The sequence below is a fragment of the Chionomys nivalis genome, chromosome 4, assembly GCF_950005125.1.
Source record: "Chionomys nivalis chromosome 4, mChiNiv1.1, whole genome shotgun sequence".
Taxonomy (NCBI): domain Eukaryota; kingdom Metazoa; phylum Chordata; class Mammalia; order Rodentia; family Cricetidae; genus Chionomys; species Chionomys nivalis.
In genome coordinates, this window is record NC_080089.1 from 54,071,812 (window position 1) to 54,096,403 (window position 24,592).

General features: G+C 42.5%; 1 protein-coding gene across 3 annotated transcripts in view; it reads right to left on the reverse strand.

The window, feature by feature from the left end:
• Nrg4 (neuregulin 4) overlaps positions 1-24,592 on the reverse strand; it is a 67,391-nt gene that overhangs the window by 5,807 nt on the left and 36,992 nt on the right. For 2 of the 3 annotated variants that reach the window (XM_057767208.1, XM_057767206.1), the window contains 5 exons: positions 19,810-19,956; positions 14,040-14,116; positions 7,871-7,959; positions 5,557-5,684; positions 480-690 (listed from right to left, as the gene is read on the reverse strand). In XM_057767208.1, coding sequence (XP_057623191.1) covers positions 7,943-7,959; positions 14,040-14,116; positions 19,810-19,956 — 241 coding nt within the window. In that variant the 3' untranslated portion in view covers positions 480-690; positions 5,557-5,684; positions 7,871-7,942. The remainder of the gene's footprint in view (positions 1-479; positions 691-5,556; positions 5,685-7,870; positions 7,960-14,039; positions 14,117-19,809; positions 19,957-24,592) is intronic. The other variant, XM_057767209.1, reaches the window with a different exon arrangement.

The following is a 24,592-nucleotide window of genomic DNA, read 5'->3' on the forward strand; positions in this document are numbered from 1 at the left end:
GGGCTTAATGTGTTCTGTGTCCTTAACAGCGGCATGACCTCGGATTGTCCCTTTCTCCTTACTGCTTGGAATATGAGTAGGTCATGAGTCACCTTGGACACCACAGAGAAGTCAGTACTCCATTGTAGCAAGGACCACAGGGATCCTGGGTGTCTTCTGCTGTATTCCCGTAATGGACCTGTGCCGCCTGTTCCTAGACTTGTACAGGGCAGACGTTAACGTGGATTGCACCAGGTCGTTGTTGGAGGATATGCTTACAAGGTGACATTTCTGTACTGGTCAGTGGTTTCTACTAAAAGGACACTAGATAATTGGTAGGGAAAATCAAATACAAGTATTAAAAGAAATAATTGCGGTTTGTCAAAAAAAAACAAACATGCCTAGAAGTGAGAACTGCTGCAGATATATATAAAAGCTGCAAAAGTAATCAGATTTAACCAACGCCGAATGAGCATGGCAGTGAAGGTGTGTCCACATACCGAGCAGCCTCTCAGTCGAGGCTCAGGAGATCGTCAGCAGCAAGGCTTTGAAATCACCGACTTCTCTATACCGCCAAGTGAAAATGCAGCGGGGGCTCTAGTTTGTTCAGAAGGGCTGCCTCCAGGAATACATTTCCATCCCTTTGGTCCAAGGGAAAGGGAGTGGAACCTTAGCATAGAGTGCCGAAATGGTTCAGCAGGCAGAATGCTCCTGTGAACGGTATGAGGAGCGTGTCAAGTAGGAGTCTTCTTACCTTAGTTTTCTCAATTTTGTTTAAAATTGATCTACGAGGCCAGTAGCAAAAGACAAGTGGTTTGTGCGCAAATCTAACAAAATAAACATGCAAAGAATTTCAGTAAAAATAAACTTAGAAATTGGAGTGCTTTCTAGACACTGGAAATTTTTCAATAGAAAAAAAAGTGCTTTTTTTCATTTTATAACCACAAAGTCTGGCTCAAATTAACTTCACTGTAAATTCAAGCAGAAGACTCCCAACCCATGAAAATAAAGGTAATTTCCCTTATTTTCAGTTGTAAACTGGGTATGAATTGGGTTGATGTTGGGTTGGAAATGTGAATGAAACCTAGTAGGCTCCATAGTAAAAGCCTGTGTTTAACTGCAGAGCGACATTGTTATTGTGTACAATTACCAAAGTTAATATCGGCTCCTTTCAGGGGTGAGCAGTGAGGTGCGCCAGATGTGGTTTTGTTATGGATAGTTCACTTCTTTCCTGTGCCACATCTGGAGATAAGTTTCTAAAACATGTGCCAGTATAAAATTCCTGGCAGAAATCAAGAAAGTTATAGGGCAGGTGTTTTGGAGGTAAGAGTGTTGCATTTAAGGCAAATTTTTGTCCTATTTTTTGTTCAGGTCAGTAGCAGACAAAAACAGCATGATGGCATTAGTTTTAATAGAAAATGATTTGGCTGAGAAACAATTTGAGACCACTGTTTTAACATTTTTCTTACTGTCCAAGGTTCGGTCACCCTGTGTTTACTCAGTAAACACACCTCGTCCACAGTCTCCCGAAACCAGAGCTACAGACCGCAGTGAAGCACCCTGGCCAAGAAAATCCATCTTCAAATGGTTGCTAGGTTCTGTAATGTTTTCAGCCCCTTTCTCCCTTGTGACAAAGATTCTTAAAACCATAGAAGCCCAGTTCTCATTCATGAACCCCCCCCCCCCATCTGTAGAGTTGTGTACAGCTGTAACCCTCTAGATAGTATTAGAGGTGCTAGGTTGGTTGGATTCTTTTGATTTTTGTCTCACTTGGGAGTTGTTGGGCACTGCTTGTAAAAGCTGCAAGGATCCACAAATGCCAGCCAGAGTCAAGAGAAATGGGTGGAGATGCAGTATTGACCATTTGAGGAAAGACATTAGGACATTCGAAAGCCACCACACAGACGCCCAGAGAAGCCACTGTTCTAACACCCTGATCTTTCTACTGTGCCTGCCCCCTAAGTTCAGGGACCAACTGCCTGTCAAAGGATTTCCCAGCCAGTTTTGGGGAAACTGGCATAAAGGGAGAATGCTGTATAAATAGTTGAATACAAGGTGTGTGTGGTTGGGGGGGGGGGGAGTTGTCAAATGACAAACCTGCAGAAGGTTTGGAGAGTAAACACTTGGGTGACGATCTTTTGTTAAGAGACAAACCAGCACACCTAGAGATAGAAAGGGGGCAGAGGTGGGATGGGTGGGGGATGATATTGTTAAAATAATGGCATAGCCAAAATGAAAAGTAACAGATCTCAGAGGAACAGAGAAATGAGGTCCATTCAAAGAATCAAATGCTAGCCAGGTGGCTCAGCAGTATTGCCACCAAGACTGACAACCTGAGTTTGATGTCCACGACACACGTGATGGAAGAAGAGAGCTGACCTTTGATCTCCACACATATGCTGTGGCATGCATTTGAGAATTTGAACACATAATTGAAAAGGAAGATAAGCTGGTGCTTTCTCTAATGAAAGTCCAACGTGAAACTTAGAGACCTCATTCAGTGTGCTCACAGCAACTACAGAAGATGAAAAGGGACAGAATCAGTGTCTACAAAGAGAAGGGACTTACAAAAAGCCTACATATCTCCTAAAAAAAAAAAAAACAAAAAAAAAAACAAAAACAAATGACCTCACCAGAGACTTTCAGAGGCCACTGGAACTGGAAGAGTATAAACAGGTGAACCCAGCGTGAAGGATTTGTGTGACAGACACAGACCACTGCCCAATCAGCACTGCTGTCTTCAAGAAAAACTAGGAAAGCCATTTGGTAAAAATCATTCTTTTGTGATTAAAAATAAAACCAACTATAAGTACAGGGAAACTATGTCAACAAAAAGGCCACCATAAGAACATACGGTGAACTTCCTGTCTGGTGGAAGGATGCTTGTCTGCATCATTGCTAGTCAACATGGACTGGCTGGAGCGGCTGGTGTCAAATGGGACAAAAATAAAATTACCTGTTCACAAACGATATGATCTTACACACAGAAAACTAAAGATTTCACAGGAGACTTTCAGAATCAGTCAAGTACTCATAGAAGCAGGGCACAAGATCAACACAGGAAACCAGCATCATTTCTGTACTTCAGCAGTGAACAAACATTAGAGCAGTTCTTTCTACAGCGGCATCAAAAACAGTAAAATACTGGGAGGTTAACCAGAGGTGGGAACCGCCACAGAAATGATGGAGCACATCCACGTTGATGGGCTGGGATCTACAGGGATTCCCAAGGCAATCTACAGGGTCAGTATAATCCCTAGCAAAACATGACCTTGCAGTATTGGTTTGGTTTGTCCAGACAGAAAATACACCTTAAGGTTCAAGTACAATCTCAGGGAACGAAGAGTGGCCAAATCTTGAATATTAAAGGTAGGGTGAGTCATCTGATTCCAAAACAGTGATTCTGGCTTCAAGATAAACTAATGGGACAGAAACACTTAGGGAAGGGACCAAGATTTTTCAATAAGGAAGATACAATTTTCCAGAAAACAGTGTTACAGTTAGGAACTTAAATAATGTCATATATTAAAATTAACTCAAAATAGGTTTTAAAAACAATAGTAGGTTAAAGAAAACTGTACAACTCTTGGAAGAAAACGGTGGAAAATGTCAGGATAATGAATTTCACAGAGATTTTGTGGAGTTGTTCCCAGATTTTCAGGGATCAAAAATTAGACGTAATGGAATTAATCAAAAATTAAAATTTTGTGCATTACATGAAAATAGATCATACTTAAAGAGCAAAAAAAACCATACATAGACTTGGAAGGTATACTTGCAGCCCATGAATAAGGACTTAATATCCAGAATACAGAACTAATGTACAACCACACACGTCTAATTAAAAAGTGGCCTGGGACTTAAACAGGTCTCCGTAGAAGATACATAGATGACTAACAAACACTGATGCACGGGAGAATGCAGGTTAAACTCCAATGAGACATCACCCCGTTAGGATGGTCTGTCTTCCTTCTCCCTGTCTCTCTTTCACTCTGCCTTCCTACACACACAGAAACAGCACAAGAAGTGTTGGGCCCTGCACTGCTGGTAAAACTGTAAAGTGGTGGATCTGGCAAAGAAAGCAGTATGATCCTTGTCAAATTAAGCAAAAATTACAATTTGATTCAGAAATTCTACTTGAAATGTAATTTTTCAAAATAAAAGCAGGGGTCTGGTGGTATATATTGTAAAATCACTGTTTACAGCAGTCAATTTGTAAATAATCCAAATGTCTTTGCATGGTATATAGGATGTAATAGATCCACACAGTGATACTGAACTCTTATTAAAAGAATGGAATTTTGGTTAAGTATGGATGAGCTTTGAAAACACTGAATGAGATTAGTCAGTTACAAAGGACAAGGAGTCTGTATCTCCAGTTCCTCTTCGTTAGGCTGGGGGTGGGGGTGATGAAGATGTCCTGGGGAGTCATAGTGGTCATGGCCCTACACAAAGTGAATGCATTTCCATGCCACCGAGCTTTCCTCTTCGAAGCAGTGTAAAGCACAAATCTCCTTGTGTAGACTAGGCTGGCCTTGAACTCAGAGATCCACTGGTCCCTGCCTCCCAAGGGCTGAGATTAAAGGTGTGCTTCATCACACCCATCAGTGAATCTTAAAACTTTACAGTTGAGCTGAGCTGCCCTGGAAGTCCTCCCTGAGGAGCAGCTCTCTAGTACTGAAGGCCTTAAGAGTAAAGCAGTCAATGATCCTAACCAGCGGTAGCACATATAAACAACAAGCAGAACGGCGAGACGTGAAAGGTGCATAGCAGCATTGAATCCTAGGGAACAGCCATTAGCTGGACTTCACCAGGGGATCGATGCCTGGCAATGTCAGCCTAGCCCACAGCCTGTGGCTGAGGAGCCATGGACCCTACAAGAGGACCTACTACTACCATCTCACAGACCAGGACAATTCCTAGCTGCATTCTAAATATTTGTCTTCAGACTTGCAGCTCATGGAGATGATTGCAGGAATCCACAAAGTGGTCAAACCCAGAGAGCCACCGACTGGTGACGGCCCCAAATGATCTATCAACAACCAACCCATTTACCAAGGCACGGGGAACACGGAGGAAGATGAGGAGGAAAGTACCAGGGGTCCAGAACGGGACATCTGCGAGACTGTCTTCTATATGTGGCAGCGAAGCTGCACCCATGAAACCTCAACAATGACTGCCCAAGAAAGACCTTAAAAATGACACCACCAGTTGACATAATGGGGGGACTCAAAAAAACTTCACTCCCAGACGAGATACAGGCAATTATTGGTTGCTGAGAAAGAATCTGTCTTTTCCAGGGATAAGGCCTCTGATAGACTAGCCACTCCCAAGAGGTCAGCCCCAAGCATACATGAGCAACACAAAATGACCTCAGCGGGTTGTATTCATAAGTATGTGTGTGTATATATATACATACATATGCACATACACAAAATACATAAAATTCTCAAAAAAAATTAAAAAGCCATCAAATAAAAGAAACGGAAACTCCAGCCATTAAAACGGAAAATGCAGCTGTGAACTCCAAAAGGGAAAGACTCTTAGATGGCGGATGGCCGGTTTGAGACTCCTTACCGTATGATCGCAGCGCTAGAGTCCAGAAAGTACGAAGTGAAGACATCAGTGGTTGTCACAGGTCCACGGGGAAAGGGAGAGTTGAATTTGGGAACAGGAGAGCTATTTAGGGAAGGAGACTTGGTGACCTGTGATGGTGGACACACAACAGGCGTTTGTCAAAAAGCGTTTACTAAGGAGCTGAGCGGGAGGAGGAGGCAGGTGGGAACTACACCGCCTGCTCAGATTTCTTGAGCAAGCCTCCACTTACTACGGAATCATAGCCTGCCCAACCTTCTAGAAGCTGAGAATATTCATGAATCATTTAATACACACTTCACCTAACAAAACTCCGTGGCGCCCACAGCTGTCCTGATCATGGATGAATGGAATCATGAGATAGTTTGCTGCTGATGGCCAGCACCCAATGACGATATCTTACCACATATTTTGAGCTTTGGAAAGATAATATTCAGTTTCTACGGGATGAGTACCAGCTTCACTAGTGTGCCACAGCTGCCAGCGGGACCACCACTGAATTAAACTGAGGTGGGGCTGCCTCTCAATCAAGTCTTGTAAAGCAGTCTTAGTTGAACATGTGAGTGTCACTTTCCACTACCTCAACCCCTGACACTCCTGGTTTGTTAAGTGACGATGGGTGAGGGGAGGCTTGTGTGACACACAAGCCTCAGGGCCTCTGCCGGAGGGGGCTGTATGGGAAAAGCCTGCAGGCAGGGGTCGGGAGTGTGCTGTATCTTGGCGGTGCTTTAACAGTCATTAGCCCTGGACTTCGGCAAGAAGGTTCTAGAAGTTTCTGTGACCTCTTGTCTCCTATGTTTCAGTGTAGCCTCAACAGGAAAAAAGAAACTGGAGAAATCGTTCTGGCCCAACCAATTAATGTTGCCACCTCCAAAGAAATGAAATTTGCTTTCTGCAAAATATGCACTAAAAAAATTACAGGCCAGGGGGCTGGGGAGATGGCTCAGTGGTTAAGAACACTGCCTGTTCTAAAGGTCATGAGTTCGATTCCCAGCAATCACATGGTGGCTCACAGCCTTCTGCAATGAGATCTGGTGCCCTCTTCTGGCCTGCAGGCACACACACAGACAAAACACTGTACACATAATAAATAAAATTACAGGTCAGGTGATGAAAATAGGTCTGGAACTTGGTAAATGTTCTGAATAATTTTATGTCAACTTGACACAGAGTCATCTGAGAGGCAGGGAACCTCAATTGAGAAAATGCCTCCCTAAGATCTGGCTATTGAAGCCCTGCAGGGCATTTTCTTAATTAGTGGTTGATGGGAGTGTTCCCAACCCACTGTGGGTGGAACATCCCTGAGCTGGTGATCCTGGGTCAGGGCTGGAAGTCTTAGGTTCTATAAGGAAGTATGGTGAACAAGCTGCGAGGAGCAGGTCAGTAAGCAGTGCCCTCCCCCACCCATGGGCTCTGCATCAGCTCCTGCCTCCAGGTTTGAATTCCTGCTTTGGCTTCCCTCAGTGGACTGTGGTCCAGGATATGAAAGTCAAATAAACCCTTTCCTCCCCAAGCTGCTTTTGGTATTGTGTTTGATCAGAGCTATGATAACCCTATGACAGAAGGACAGTCCTAACCTGGAATGGCTCTCCATCTGTATGTACTTGCCTACAACCTGATCGTAGGCATTTTCTCCATTGAGGTTGCATCCAGGTAACTGATAGGTCTCAAACCTGAGACAAATAGCTAACTGAGGTGCCTAGTAATCCTATCAAAGCGGCCCTTCCTTCCTTCCTTCCTTCCTTCCTTCCTTCCTTCCTTCCTTCCTTCCTTCCTTCCTTCCCTCCCTCCCTCCCTCTCTCCCTCTCTCCCTCTCTCCCTCCCTCCCTCCCTCCCTCCCTCCCTCCTTCCCTCCCTCCCTCCTTCTTCCTTCCTTTTTTCATTTAGTAGCCAGCAGTGAAATGAGGTGTTTTGTTTTGGTTTTTTTGAAACAGGGTTCCTCTGTGTAGCAGTCCTGGATGTCCTGAATCTCACTGTAGACCAGGCTGGCCTTGAACTCACAGAAATCTGCCTGCCTCTGCCTCCCGAGTGCTGGGATTAAGGGTGTGCGCCACCACCGCCCAGCTGGTGAGGTGTTTTATAACTCAGTACTCTTTTCACTGAACACATTTTCATCTCTTTCCTCTCTGCAGACATTGCTCAAGATTTTGGCTTATTTTGATGGTTCTATCAGTGCTGGAGAGATTGCTGGATCTCCACACCTTGTACCGTGTTTCACCCCTTCCCTAGACAGGCTGCCTTGGATAGGACTGCTTACCAAGCCTTATGGCTAAGGAAAGGAGAATTAAGGTGTTACCTTCTCTCACCGTGCAGTTTACTTTCTGCCTGTGTAAGGTGACCGCAATAGTGCCCTTCACTGGGCGTGCCTTCAGTGATCTCTGTGACCTGTGGAAAGTAAGATTGTACTTGTACACCCAGTTTTCTGCATATACATGCCCACCTACCCTCTTATCTGCATGTATAAACCTGCAGCTTCTGTTCGAGGTGAACTAACCTCAGACATCCGCATCCACAGCAGCTGCCCTACAGCACCTGTGCACAGTGGGTCAGCATCCCCATGCTAGTCTTTCAAGTGCACACCTCTGTCTTCCTGCTACCTGAAGTTCTAACAAGCATAATGACTGTTCTAAAATAGTCACAGTTACAAAGGGCTGGGTGAGGGTCCAGCCCAGGGCAAGTCACTGATAGCAAAGACAGCAGCAGATCCCAAACATGGTAGAAACAGCAAACACAAGGATGGGAGAATCCTAGAGACAAAGCTGCTCTGGTCAGCGTCCCCAAGGATCTGCTGAAGGCCACATGCAATAGGGAACATGGGCTTGGAGGCCAGCAACACACCCAGCCATGCAAGGAGCAGAACTGACCCCGTAATAGTGTCCTGTGATCTCTGCATACCCCCACTCTTACAAAGGAAAGACAGAAAAGCATGGGTTTGGAAGCCAGATACATCTGGGCTTAAATTCTTGCTCTACTATTGTCTAGGTGCAAAAGCTTGACCTCTGAGCCTCCATTTTCCTTTGTATAGAAAGTACCTCTGAATCAGACTTAGAAACGGTCACATCTGAAACAACCACAGTGACAAGCACACATAGGCACGGGGGCTTGTGATTGAGTCACAGGCTGTAGGGACACGAACCATGTAACACATGCTGGGACTTGACGCTGTGGGTTTTCTCACTGAACTAGTAAGGAGGGTTGCCAAGAAGCCTCATCCCAGAATGCCCTCCCTGTTGTGGTCCCTGGTGGACTGAATCGAGGCTTTGGGAGTGGTTTTCAGCACCAGGGTTGACTGTGACCTCTGACCTTTGTAATTTTCACAGCACAGGTCGGAGCTGAGGCTGCTGAGTTTGTCCTGGTGTCTGTAATGCACTCATCTCAGAGGTCAGCTTTTATCTCAGCCTGAAAACCGCATCTCCTTTGCGGTGCTATGGTTTTAGGCACTAACATTGCTTGGCCAGAGAAATGCCTAGTCAGATAAGCTAATTTTGTAAACTAAGCCCAGAGCTCATCCTATCTTGGTTTTTGGGTGGTGTTGTGGTCTGGCTGTCTTTTTTCCTCATTAAAAAGACTCATTTTGGGCTAGAAAGTTGGTTCAGCAGTTAAGAGCACTGGCTACTCTTCCAGAGGACCCAGGTTCAATTCCCTGCGCCCACATTGCAGCTCACATCTGTCTGTAACTCCAGTTTCTGGGGATTTGATATCCTCACACAGATATACATACAGGCAAAACATCAATGCACATAAAATAAAAATAAATAAATCTTTTAAAAAATACCCATTGTATCCAGGCACGGAGGCTCACACCTGTAACACCAGCACTTGGGGAGGTGGAGGCAATGGGATTGTTTCAAGTTTGAGGCAAGTCGGAGCTCCATGGTGAGTTCCAGGGCATCCTGAGCTCTGGGGGGCAACAATCTCAGAGAGAGGAAGCAAAAACAACTAATATGTCAAGAAAAAAAAGCAATTTGAATTTAAACTTTTCCCCAGTGTAGGGTGTATTTTATATATAGAAAGGCTGTGAGATTGCTTCCTATTCCTTTATTATGTGTATGTGGTATGGGATGGTTTCTGAGTTTGTGGGGTCAGAGGGCTAGGACCCCCTGGGAGCTGGAGTTACAGGTGACTGGGAGCTGCAGCATAGCTGCTGGTGGCTGAACAGTAAGATCAGTGTGTGCTCTTAACCAGGACCATCTCTCCCCCTCCTCCTATTTTTACAAATGTGTCTTTGCACATAGGAAAGGGATAAGCGTGTTTTATCTGTGCATGGTTTGTAAGGGACACATCCTCTTGGCGTCTTGGAACTGATGGTGTTGAGCACATGGGAGCTCAGGGCATCGTCTGGTAACATCATTCACGATGGCGTGTCCTTCATTGTGAAATACGTAACAGAATTTACCATCTTAGCTACTGTCAAATTCAGTGACATTAAGTAAAATCATATAATAGGAATAGTCATCATCTCCAGGAATGTTTCATTATCCTAAACTGAACTTTACACATTAAACAATAACTCTCTCCACAGTCCCTGGTAAACAGTTACGATTTCTGTCTCTGTGGATCTGACTGCTCTAGCATCTCATTTAGTGGAGTTACACAGTGCTTACTTTGGCATCTGGCTTTCTCACTAAGTGTAATGTCTTCAGAGTCCAGCCATATTGCAGTATTAGAATCACATCCCCTTTTAAGGCTAAGTAATGCTCCATTTATGTGTATCTACTTATCAATTCACACATCACTGGACAGATGAGTGGCTTTCCACCTTTTGACTATTAAGAATTCAGCTCCTATGAGTGCAGGTGTAAAGATATTTGCTTATGTGTGTAACCCCCAGTAGTCAAGTGTTGGATAAAACAGTGATTCTGGTGGCTGGAGAGATGGCTCAGAGGTTAAGAGCACTGACTGCTCTTCCAGAGGACCTGGGTTCAATTCCCAGCACCCACATGACAACTCACAATTATCTGTATCTTCTGTTTTAGGGGATCTGACATCCTCACACAGATATATACACAGATATATATAGACAGGGTTTCTCTGTAGCTTTGGAGCTTGTCCTGGAATTAGCTCTTGTAGACCAGGCTGGCCTCAAACTCAGAGATCTGCCTGACTTTGTCTCCCAAGTGCTAGGATTAAAGGCGTGTGCCACCACCGCCCGGCTGTGATTCTGGTTTTAAGACTAGTCATTCCATTTAGCACAGTGACCATAACATTTTATATTCTTACCAGCAATACACAAGGGTTCCAGATTCTACACATCATTGCCAACACATGGTCATTAAACAGCCACTGCCCTAATGTGGGAGGGGTCCACAATTCCCTTTTTATCTCCCCAGTGGTCAGTGATGCTGAACACATCACATGCTCTTGGAGAAATGTCTACTGAAATCCTCTCCCAATTTTTGAACTGGGTTGCTTTTATTTGTTATGAGTTATTTATTCAGGATTATTTCTTGTTATTGATTTAAGTTGCTATTAAAACAATAGGTTTCATTAAGGCATTTTCATATATGTGTATCATTAATGTTGCTCACATTTGCCCCACTACGACCTTCAACGTCTTCCACCCTGCCATGTCCCCCTTCCTCCTCTCTGTAGTGGGATTAGTCCCCTGGGCGCTGGCAGAGTAACTCCATCTTGCAGTAAGATGCTATTTAAATGTTCTACATGCCTTCCTAGAGTTGGTCAGTGTTTGCTGAGACCAGCAAACCTCAGCAAAAGAAAAGGCAGCATCCCCATGGACGCTAACTTTCCTAGATCTGCTTTATCTGTGGCTTGTTGCCTGAGCCACAGTCACCTCTCCTGACTTAACACTAGGTAGCACTCTGAGCCCAAGTTTGTATCAATTCTGATGCCAACTAAACCATATGGAATCAGAGCTTAGCGAATGAGGCTTGGGCCTTTGGTGTACCTGTGAGTCCCCTACAGCCCTATAAGTGACCCCAGTGAACTTATTCATCACACCAAGCTAAAACTGGCAGAATCTTTCTTAGGTCTCTCTGTGCTTGTTCGAGGTAAATGGATGTTTCTTTACAACTTTTCCAGGAAAATCCCACACCACTCAAAAAGTTTCTTGTCTGTTTTCATGCACACATATGCACACATGTAATGAATTCTCTGCATTAATCCCACAGCTGCAGGGGTCGAAAGTCTCTTATCCTGTCCTGTGGACTGCCTCTTTGTACACAGTGTCCTTTAATTTCATCAACTTTTAGTTTTGATAAAGTCCAATTTATCTATATTTCCTTAGTTGACTATTTTTAAGTGTTGTTTACAAGAAACCATTGCCAAGTCCAGCTTCGTAGAGTACTTCTCCGAGTTTGCTGGAGTCTTAGAATTTTGGGTCTTCTGTGGAGTCTCGCTCGCCCACTTGGAGTTCATATGGTGCTAGTGGTGCAGCTTTGATTTTTAGTAGATTCACACCCAGCCTGACATGGTTAGTTGAAAATTTGACTTCTACCAAGTTTACTAAGATATAACCCACAACTTTACATTCACTTTTATATCCTGTTCACTGGCTCGAAAAGATTACAGTCATCCAGCCACAACCATGACCCAGTTTTAAAATAGATCCATCGCCTGGGGATACTTTCCAGGGCTGTCTGCAGTCATTACCTTAGGAGCCCACTCACCATCTTAGTATAAAGGTAAATGCACAGGGCATCCTGAAGCTTCTACCACACAGCACAGCTGACAGTGACCATGTGACAGACAGCATGTGCAAACATGCGGTGCTTGGACAGCTACGACTGTCCATTTTATGGGCGTGGCAATGGACATTTGGGTGATTGCCACTCCCTGGTTACAGGGAGGAATGCTGTTGTGAATATTTGGGTTCATATTGCAAACCCAAGCTCTCATTTACTTGGGTAGCTGACAAGGAAGGGAATTGCGGGGCCATACAAACTTGTTCCTTAAGAAACTGTCCGCACCATTTTATACATACAACAACAACGAACTGTGCGTTCCCATATCCTACAGACTTTAAAGAAATAAATCACAGCAGTGGTAGTATGTTAATTGGTATTTTGACTTTTCAACCCTTTAATGGATTACAGTGTCAAGTATTTTTCATGTGCCTAGTATTTTGTGTATTTTCTTGGTAAAATGCCCACAGTTCAGTTGTTTTCTGTTACTGAGTTGGTCTCAACTTCAGTTGAACAAGTTCATATTTTGAGATTTGTTACAAATGTTTGTTTTAAAAGTTTCTTTACCTAGACGTTTCTGATATATGGAAATATACTTTACTTTTAATATTAATGCTCTATCTTGCAAGATTGATAAAGTACCAGCTGATCTCATATACTGTACTCCCTTCAATGTTTCTAGATGAACTTATGTAGAATTGAAAGCTTGGCATAAGTTCAGCTATTTGGGGGTGGACTGTCATTGAAGAAATGTTTCTATACAAATTCAATCAATGGATATGGAACTGTTTGAATTATCATTAAAAACTTAATTTTACATATTACTCTTCAGATTTTTTTTTTTGAAAACAGAGTGCATGTAGCCTAGGCTAGCCTCATTGTAGCTGAAGATAACCTTGAACTTTTGTTCTTCCTGTCTGTATTTCTTCTTAAGGGCTGTAACTATAGGTCCACATAACCATCCCTGGTTCTATGCAGTGCTGAGGACAGAACCAGGGCATCTTGCAGGCTAGGCAGGCACTCGGCACACGAACTGCTTCTGCAGCTCCTTAAATGACCCTTCTTTGGTAGTTTTTATTCTTCAGTTTGTCTGTTTAATTTAAATTATGCCAAATCTTCTATCACCCTGTTGTAGTATTGGTAGGAATGTCACCTAACCTTTATTGTTGTTGATGTTGCTAATTCCTGTCATTTCCCCCCTGAATTAACAGTATTTTTTGGACACGGGGTGTCATCTCAGCCTGGGTCTTACTGATGCAGTGAGATTATGTGGCCAGCAAACCCCAGAGCTCTTCCTGTTTCTGATTTTCCTGCAGTAGGACTATAGGAGCCAGATTTTTTAAAGAAGTGCGCGCGCATATTGAGAGCAGAGGTCAACCGTTGCTTCAGTTTGTCCATTTCTCATTGTTTTCAAGTGAGAAGAGGGAAATCTAGCACTTGCTGTTTAGCCAGAAACCTCAAGAAAGCTTAAAAACTGATTTATCCACAGTTCTCCCAAAGATTGGCTCACTCCTAAGGTACCTCCCTGCCACTGCGTGCCCAGCACAGCTCACATCAGAAGGCTTCTGCAACCCTGGTCCTCAGATCTGCTGTAGAGCATTACAGCGAACACAACCATTTCAATGTGGAAATTCATATAATTTCATAATATTTTGGGGAAAATACTACTTCTGTCACACTGACAATAAATTTATCCTCACGTGAAAAATAATGGTTAACACAAAAGCCATGGAAAAGTTTTTGAACGCTTGTGAACACAAGTCCATGCACAGAGCAATGAAGATCTCATCCACACCTCTAAACATCCATTCTTCGTGTACTCACTGTGGTGGGCGCCGGTGTTTCTCTCCACCAGGCTGATCTCACACTGGACTGAACTGGCCCTCTGAAAGTGGCCCTTCCTGCATCAAAGAGAAGAGAAAACCAAATGGGAAAGGGGTAATTGGAAAACACGCCAGAAGAATCAGAAAGAAAATTAAGCTTGAGTATTTGGAAGCTCATTCTCTTTCTAGAACTACCTGAAATCGTAGGGCTGCCCTAATGTTGTACCCTCATTTAAGCACACCACCAGCAGAGACCACAGTGGCACTTGGGGTGCTGCTGAGCCTACGGCATGGCACAGATGCTATTTGGGAGAGCCTAAGACCTGGCCCAGATGCTACCTGGGGAGCTGCTGAACCTACAGCATGGCACAGATGATGCTCGGGGTGCTGCTGAGCCTACGGCGTGGCCCAGATGCTGCTCGGGGTGCTGCTGAGCCTACGGCGTGGCCCAGATGCTGCTGGGGGTGCTGCTGAGCCTACGGCATGGCCCAGATGCTGCTGGGGTGCTGCTGAGCCTACGGCGTGGCCCAGATGCTGCTGGGGGTGCTGCTGAGCCTATGGCGTGGCCCAGATGCTGCTGGGGTGCTGCTGAGCCTACGGCGTGGCACAGATGCAATGTCAGAGCTGTTTCTGTAACACAGATCACTTCCCACCATTGTGGACCCTTTGTGAACCATGGGTGGCTTTAGTGAACAATTCTAATTCATGACATTAAACACCATCAACTTTGGATCATCTGACTATAACCTTACATAAAACTGCTTTAAATATTAAATAAAATAAAATGTAAAAGTGGTTTATTTTTTTCAATATGCCAAACCTAATGTAGTAACTTACATTAGTGAAAATGAATTTACATCATATAGCCATAGCAACATGACATTTTCTAAAAACACACCAACCTCTACCCTAAAATGCCAATTCTAGAAGATGTTTTAGCATTGGGGGTTGGGGGCATCTTGGACCTCATTCAAGTGGCATCATTTCCTAAGTTATGGAAAATCCAAAAGGCTCTCAGGTCAAAGCACTTTCAGCTACCAGCAGGTTCAGTCAAAAAATTGTTTGCTTCCATTCTTTTTTCATTTATTAAATATTTTCCCCTCCTTTTCTTTTCCTCCTTCTCTGCCATTGTGTATGTGTGTGTGTATTTGTGTGGATGTGTATATATATGTGTGTTTATGTGTATGTGTGTATATGTGAGTATTATGTGTATGTGTGTATGTGTATGTATGTGTATTTGTGTGTATATAAGTGTGTGTATGTGTGTATATGCATATGTATGTGTATATGTGTATATATATGTGTATATGTGTCTGTATGTGTTTATGTGTATATAAGTGTGTGCATGTATGTATATGCATATGAATGTGTGTATATATGTATATGTGTATGTGTGTTGTGCATGTTTGCCCATGTGGAGACATGAGACTGTCAGTGTCCTCCTCTGTCGTTCCCTGCCTAACTCCCTTGAGACAAGGTCTTTTTTTTTCCTTTTTTTTTTTTTTAACTGATTTTTATTGAGTTCTACATTTTTCTCTGCTCCCCTCCCTGCCTCTCCTCTCCCCTTCAACCCCACCCCAAGGTCCCTATGCTCCTAATTTACTCAGGAGATCTTGTCTTTTTCTACTTCACATGTAGATTAGATCTATGTAAGTCTCTCTTAGGGTTCTCATTGTTATCTATGTTCTCTGGAATTGTGATTTGTAGGCTGGTTTTCTTTGCTTTATGTTTAAAAAACACTTATGAGTGAGTACATATGATAATTGTCTTTCTGGGTCTGGGTTACCTCATTCAATATAATGTCTTCTAGCTCCACCCATTTGCTTGCAAATTTCAAGATGTCGTTATATTTTTCCCGCTGTGTAGTACTCCATTGTGTAAATATAACACATTTTTCTTATCCATTCTTCGGTTGGGGAATATTTAGGTTGTTTCCAGGTTCTGGCTATGACAAACAACACCGCTATGAACATAGTTGAGCACATGTCCTTGTGGCACGATTGAGCATTCTTTGGGTATATACCCAAAAGTGGTATTGCTGGGTCTTGAGGAAGGTTGTTTTCTAATTTTGAGAAATCAACATTCTGATATCCAAAGGGGCTATACCAGCTTGTGCTCACACCAGCAATACAGGAGTGTTCCCTTTACCCCACAACCTCTCCAGCATAAGTTGTCATCAGTGTTTTTGATCTTGGCCATTTTTTTTTTTAAGATTTATTATGTATACAACATTCTGCCTCCATGTATACCCACACGCCAGAAGAGGGTGCCAGATCTCACTACAGATGGTTGTGAGCCACCATGTGGTTGCTGGGAATTGAACTCAGGACTTCTGGAAGAGCAGCCAGTGCTCTTAACCATTGAGCAATCTCTCCAGCCCGATCTTGGGCATTCTTACAGGTGTAAGATGGAATCTGAGTTGTTTTGATTTGCATTTCTCTGATGACTAAGGATGTTGAGCATTTCCTTAAGTATCTTTCAGCCATTTTATATTCCTCTGTTGAGAGTTCTCTGTTTAGGTCTGGACTCCATTTTTTTTTTATTGGGTTATTTGTTCTTTTGATGATCAGTTTCTTGAGTTCTTTGTATATTTTGGAGATCAGACCTATGTATGATGTGGGGTTAGTGAAGATCTTTCCCCATTCTGTAGGCTGTCATTTTGTCTTGTTGACTGACTTTGCTTTACAGAAGCTTTTCAGTTTCAGGAGGCCCCATTTATTGTTTCTCTCAGTGTCTGTGCTGCTGGGGTTCTATTTAGGAAGTGATCTCCTGTGCCAATGCGTTCAAGTGTTCTTCCCACTTTCTCTTCTATAAGGTTCAGTGTGACTGGCTTTATGTTGAGGTCTTTGATCCATTTGGACTTGAGTTTTGTGCATGGTGATAGATATGGATCTATTTTCATTCTTCTACATGTTGATATCCAGTTATGCCAGCACCATTTGTTAAATATGCTTTATTTTTCCATATGATATGTTTTTGCTTCTTTGTCAAAAATCAGGTGTTTGAAGGTGTGTGGGTTAATATCCAGGTCTTCTATTTGGTCCTCCTGTCTATTTTTATGCTAAAACCAAGCTGTTTTCAATACTGTAGCTCTGTAGTAGAGTTTGAAGTCAGGGATTGTGATGCCTCCAGAAGTTCTTTTATTGTACAGGATTGTTTTGGCTATCCTGGTTTTCTTGCTTTTCCATATGAGGTTGAGTACCATTCTTTCGAGGTTTATGAAAAATTTTCATGGCTTTTGATGGGCATTGCACTGAATCTGTAGATTGCTTTTGATAAGACTGCCATTTTTAAAAATATTTATTTATTATGTATACAATATTCTGTCTGTGTGTATGCCTGCAGGCCAGAAGAGGGCACCAGACCCCATTACAGATGGTTGTGAGCCACCATGTGGTTGCTGGGAATTGAACTCAGGACCTTTGGAAGAACAGGCAATGCTTTTAACCTCTGAGCCATTTCTCCAGCCCCAAGATTGCCATTTCTACTATGTTAATTCTACCTACACAAGAGCATGGGAGATCTTTCCACTTTCTGGTGTCTTCTTCAATTTCTTTCTTCAAAGATTTAAAGTTCTTGTCATACAAGTCTTCCACTTGTTTGGTTAGAGTTACTCTGAGATATTTTATGCTATTTGTGGCTATTGTGAAGGGTGATGTTTCTCTGATTTCTTTTTCAGCCCATTTATCATCTATGTACAGGAGGGCTACTGATTGTTTTGATTTAATCTTGTACCCTGCTACATTACTGAAAGTGTTTATGAGTTGTATAGCATGGTATAGGACACTTCAGATTAGAATTTTCTTCTTTTTGTGCCAGGGTCTCACTTTATAAACTATAAACTATAGACTATGTTTAGCACAACCATATCCAATCCATGCACTAACCCATAATGATTACATAGGAGGAATAAGAAAGCTTTGATTTTTAAGCCATTAAACTGTAAGATTGCATCAATCTTTTTCTGTTGCTATACAAATACCCTTGACTAGGTAATTTATAAAGAACAGATGTTCATTTAACTCATGGTTCCAGACACTGAGGTGTCTAAGACCATGGCATTGACATCTGTTCATCAGGTAAGAACCATCTAACTGGGTCATGGCATGGCACAGGGTATCACATTGTGAGACTGGGCCATCAAGTCAGAAAAATTAGGATTAGATAAGCTTACCTTTTGGCATATTTTGTTGGAAAACACAATAGAGGGATTCAGAGTGAAGGGTACAGTCCCATGATGACTCATGTCTACTTTGTAACATGCTACTCTAAACGCACTAGATTAAAATTCTCTCTCTCGTGGTTCTATTGGTTGACCACTGAGCTCTTTCCCCCTATTAGAGCCTCTGTGTGTTTGCAGGCGACCAGTAGATAACATGAGTCTCCTGAAAGTTCCAGCAAGCAGGATGCTTAGGGAGCCTCATTCAGAGATGGCTAGCAATTGCTGCTGACTGAGAATCGAGCTGGGGCTCTTTCTTTTCTCTGCTTAGGTTTCTTACAAGACACTGGCTGATTCGAAGATGGAGCTTTTGGTCCACTCAAAGGCTGTGTTGTCAGCTGTAACATTTACCCAATGTTCATGACTAAAGCACTTGTTGTACCTTCTAAAGAAATAAATTCTATTTCTTATCGCTATTCAATGGCTTGGACCCAGAACGCTATGCCTGCCAGACAAGCACACCATGTCTGAACTGCAGAGCCCTAGGCCTAAATTCTAACTCTTGCTGGTTGAGTGGCAAGGTCACACTGAGAGGAAGGGCATGTGTAAATGGCCGATCACACAGGAAACGCAATCCCATGCAATGGGCTGGTAAGTCTTGTACCTGAAGCACGCCAGATGCAAAAACTATAGATAAGATCTACTAGGTTTCTTAAATGATACTTTGGAAAAAGGCACACCATAATGCACATGAAATAATACACATTTAAAAAGAGCAAAGCCCCTCAAAATTTTAATAAGGGTTTATGAGATTATTTAATCTACATATTATTCTTGGAATATTAACCTCTTCTCAAGACAACTTGGATCGTTTTACAATGACCATAAGCTCCATCATAACCAGATGAGAGTAACCAGCGCATATTTAATACTTATAAATCAATACAAAATAACTACTAAACTTAATTTCATGCTCACTTTTAAAAATAAATTTCAAAAAAATTGAAGAGCAATAAAAAGGAATCAATACAAGTGATCTTTAATGTGTATAGCCTTGAAACATGTTATTTTTCCTTTTGTTTCTCTTAGAAGATGCCAGTTTCACCAATTTAACCTTCTGCTTTTTTATCTGTTTCTCTAGATTTAAACAACTCATGAATTTAGGCAACATGTCTACCTTCTTGGCCACTATGATCACTATGTCTGGCACATAACAAATGTTGGAGAAAAGACTGACAACACACATCAGCCATATGCTTTAAGCTTCTAAAGCACTGTGTGAGTCACGTAGCCTTTAATACTCAAGACTTCTTTAAAAACACCTCCCCTAAAGCCTTGTGTGACGTAAGCATAGTTACTGTAGGGGAGGGTGGGTTCTCCTGGCTTAGAGACATCACAGAAAGAGATGACGTCGGTGGCAAGGAACTAGTTGACTTGCTTAAGATGCTTTTAAAATGATTTATGGTTTATAACAAAATTGTATTCAAATGATAATGGTGGGCATAAAACAGTATCTGGAGAAACGTCTGGAAGTAAAGAGCATGCAAGTTACTCAGAGACCGTGGCCTTGCGTATTGCTTTCTTTCAGAGGGTCTGTCTCCACTTCAGTTACCTGCACAGAAGGCAGAGCGCTGCGATGGCGAGCGTGACTAGGATCGCCAGGGCCACCAATGTTGCCGACAGGTTACTTCTGCTTTGGATGCTGGCGCTTGGGAGAAAAATCTCTTCGCAGCGAGCTCCTGTGTAATTCTCAATGCACCTATAGGATAGAAGTTCAGATAAAGATCAGATCTGTTCCCTATGTGTATGTGGACAACACAAGGTCCCCAGCTAGAATGAAGGGAAAGGCCTCTATGTTTCAGTCTGTGAGTGTGGAGCAGACAAGCTTGAAGTGACGCTCAAAGAGCCGCGGGTAGAGACAAATGCATTATCGTACACCTGCCTCCGTCTCTTTCCAGCTCTTCCGCAGCTTAGAATAGAGAGGAACTGGGTAGTATTCAGACTCCGTGTGCAGACAGCGTCGACGCCTTCTAGGCTTGTCTCGTCTTCCTGCCAACTTTTACAGATGTGTCTTGCAATACTGTTCTAGTTGTCCTCAACCCCTGACTCAAATGATCCTCCTGCCTCAGCTTTCCAAGTAGCTGGGACTGCAGGTGCATACCGCCAGGGCTTAAAGTCTGCATTCTCAATGGTGTAACTGTCAGTATATAACTCAAATTCACCTGGAATTTATTGTATTTTACATAGATGTGTAAATGAATGCAACTTTTCCTCAAAATTCTTGTTTCTTCCAAACTCAGAGTTTTTGAGTACAACATCCCTTCCCTACTACTCAGCAGTGCCTTCTGGAACACACGTCAGCTTTATGTGGTTAAGAGCATTTCTATCTTTCTTCAGAGACAGCACGAAACAGCAAAGGATACCACAAGGTATAAGCAGCCAGCTCCTTTCCCCTCTTAACACGCTCAAGGGATTAATATACATTAATAAGAATTATGCTGTTCGGCATCCCATCAATTTATGTTCCAGCTGAATGTAAAATAAAAGTATTTTAGCTGGAAATGGTGACACACAACTATAGTCTTAGCACTTGGTAAACTGAGGCAGAAGGATCCACTAAAACTGGAGGCCAGCCTGGGCTACTTGATGAGTTTTAGGCCAGGCCAGGCTGGAGTGTGAAACTCTCTCAAAAAAAATTATTTTTTCTTTTCAATATGAACATTTATTTATAAAGTAACTCAAGAAGTTATGTAGGAAATTTACAAAGTATATGTAATAAAATGAGTGTGGCCGGGTAGTGGTGGCGCATGCCTTTAATCCCAGCACTCAGGAGGCAGAGGCAGGCAGATTTCTGTGAGTTCGAGGCCAGCCTGGTCTACTAGAGCTAATTCCAGGACAGGCTCCAAAGCTACAGAGAAGCCCTGTCTTGAAAAACCAAAAAAAAAAAAAAAAAAAAAAGAAAAAAAGTGTGTGTGTACATACACATACATGCATACACACTTTAAGTTATTCTTTTACCAAACAAAATGAAAGAGTGATTTTGCAAAATTAATTTTCCTCCTCCCCCTTTTCAGATTAGTCAGGTATTTAGAAATCTATTCTCTCGACCTCCCACTTACACTGATAAGGACAGGAGGCCTAGAAAATTCCATGTGAACTAATTGGTTTTAACAACTAATGTGACAGGATAACTAATAGCCACATATAAATAAGAGGGGGGACAGTAATTTTAGCACATGGAGTGAATTTGGTGACCAAATAGCCGATGTTTTATGAGCCTCATGTCATCCTGATGAAGGCAGAAGGTTGCTGCTGTTGGCTTCGTGGGGAGCTCTCTGAAATTATCACAAAGATTGGCTTGTAGAGACAGGAAAGGAACATGAGGGCAATATACAAGCGACAAGCTGAAGCATCGAGTAAGAGGTATTTGGGGGAAAGCTCATAATTACTTACAGTACAAACATTAAAATACTATTTTTCCTTAGGCTGGAGAGATGGCTCAAGTGGTTAAGAACACTGACTGCTCTTCCAGAGAACCTGGGTTCAATTCCCAGTACGCACATGGAGGCTCACAGCCATCATCTATACCTCTAGTCCTTGAGGGCCTAATGCTGTCTTCTGACCTCTGCACCAGACATGCACACGGTGCAGGCAGGCAGACATGTGAACAGTTCACTCATGCACATCAGATAAATGAGGAAATGTGAATGTACTATTATTTCCATAGACTACATTAAACACACATGAAAAGAAAAAAGATAAGTAAAAATTCATTTCGTTCTTCTCTAATTTTACTTCCCACTTCCCAGTACAGACAGACAGACAGACAGACACACACACACACACACACACATATTCTTCAGAATACAGCATCATAAGCTGTAATTCATATCCTTGTATGAGGTCACATAACTTAGTGCGTGGGGTTATGAAAATTTTAGCTAAAAATAAAAGAGTTCTGAACAGGCAAAGACCACAACACAATTTGCAGTAAAATTGTTGGTGATTCTGGCAGGGCTCACGTCCTCTCAAGGCAGCATGTCCCTGCAGCTTCACTCTGAACACACACCACACACACCACACACACACCTTACATTGCACATGGAGTCGTCACGCAGCTCCAACAGCCACTGCCTGTTCCACCTTGGCTATGATTTAAGATCATTGTATGTTATAAACTGTTGCATTTTTATTGTGCATACAAAGGAATTACAGGAAACAAAGCTTTGATATTTTCCTACTGTTGTTCCTTAGCATGAAAATATCAAAAGAGTGTATCTTTGGATAGTACTGTTAGAACATTTGAATTTAAAATTGCCATTTAACTTGCTAACTTTTTTTTAATAAAAGGTAATTAAATGAATTTGGCTTGGGATTGGGATAGAATTTCCAGTAATTTCTGAAGTGGCCCTAAGCATGCCTCTACCATTCTGTACTATATATCTATATATCATGGTGAAGAAGTCTCTGCATTGAGGATCAAAGTTTCCATTAGGTATGAAAAGTGTTGAAGATGTTTCATGGCATTCAGTACCAAATACATAGCTAAGGCTTAATTCTTTCTGCAAAAATAAGTACAAAAAATAAAAAATAAAAAAGTAAGCATATGCATCTCATTAATATGTAAATTTGCTTTAATCACTAATAAATGGAAAAATTATTTTAGCCAAGAATTGTTTTAAAATACAAATTCTTGGCATGCATCATAATTTTATATACTTATCTACATGGGGTCAGGGAGAAATGTCTTAGGAGAAAAGGGGTGGTGGTGTGTGGGAGAGCTGATTAGGTTACCAATCAACTACCTACCCTAGAGGGTAACCCAATGGCCCATGACAACACACAGTGTGAAACAAACTCAGGAAGAGGTGGGTTTCCACGAGATAAAACCCTGCTGTAAATTCAGTTCCAAAAGTTGCTCTAGAGGCATGAAAATGCAATAAAAACTCCCCCATGATTTCCTTAAAATTATTTTCTTTTTAAATAGAATTTGATTAACATGTATGCCTTACAGAAGATTTTAAAAAGAAAGAAAATTTAGCCACTGAGGGAAAGTCCTGGACAGTCTGGGAACGAAATGTGTAGAAGTTCGGTCATCAGATCAAGGACTGAAGCAGACAGGAAAAGGTATGGGAGAAAGAGAAGCAATCAATGGAGTTCCCTACCATCCACATCTGGCAAGAAAATAAAATGCTGATGGAAATTTTAAGCAAAATAATGTCAAGAAAAAACCCAAACCTTTTCATTCTTCACCTCACTAAAAGAGAACTCTGAGAAAGGCAGAGACACAGTGTACTGCTGGGTTAGCCTACTGGTGAATTTTATTTTCCAGCCGGGCGGTGGTGGCACACACCTTTAATCCCAGCACTCGGGAGGCAGAGGCAGGTGGATCTCTGTGAGTTTGAGGCCAGCCTGGTCTAGTTCCAGGACAGGAACCAAAAGCTACGGAGAAACCCTGTCTCGAAAAATCAAAAAAAAAAAAATTTATCTTCCAGACATTTATTATATAAACAGGGAACATTGCGTGCCCAGTGCTGTGCACAAGAAATCTGTTCTGAAAGCTCCAGCTAACTTATGAAAATGTTACGGTCTCAGTTGTAACACAAATGTTAGACTTAAAGCAAACATAAGTTGGGGAGAGCAGAGTGCAGACACAGTGGGCCGGGACTAGAGCTAGTGTGAGCTGCAGAAAGGCACGGTCAGGTCAAGTGTTTCAGTGGCGTTTGCACAGAGCTAAGCAGCCTCTGTTTTTATGGAATTAAATCTTGCTAAAGTATTCCTGGGGTTTACTTCTATACAGACTGCCAAGTACCAAGAGGCTGTGTCACTGAATTTGGTAAGCACCATGTGGTAAAACACTTTCCTGGAACTAAAGGTGAATGCTGGAACGGGTGCAAACACCCAGTGACACAGAACCTTCCAGACTCAGAATCCACATTATACAGCATCTTCCAGATGCACCAAGAGTCTCACTGTCAGCATAGAAGCCATGTTTAATACGCTGGGCATGAGAAGAGTTCATCTGATCGTAGTGGTCAGGGAAAGTTGTTATGATATTGAACGCCTTCAGCAAGAGTGAAGGAATCAAACTTCCTGCGAGACTGAGACAGGAGGATTAGTGCGGGTCCAAGGCCAGCCTGGACATTTGGCGGTGACCCTTTTCAGAAACAAAACAACCAAGAAGTTGTGACTCCTGAACAGAGCTGCTGTGTTCCAAAGACCGAACGCTGGACTTGAGGCTGAAAAAGCTAGTTCCCTGACCCCGTCGTGCTCGCTGTGTATGCCACTTATGCTTTATGGTTTTTAAAAGTACTGGGGCTGGAGAGACGGCTCAGTGGTTAAGAGCACTGACTGCTCTTCCACAGGTCCTGAGTTCGATTCCCAGCAACCACGTG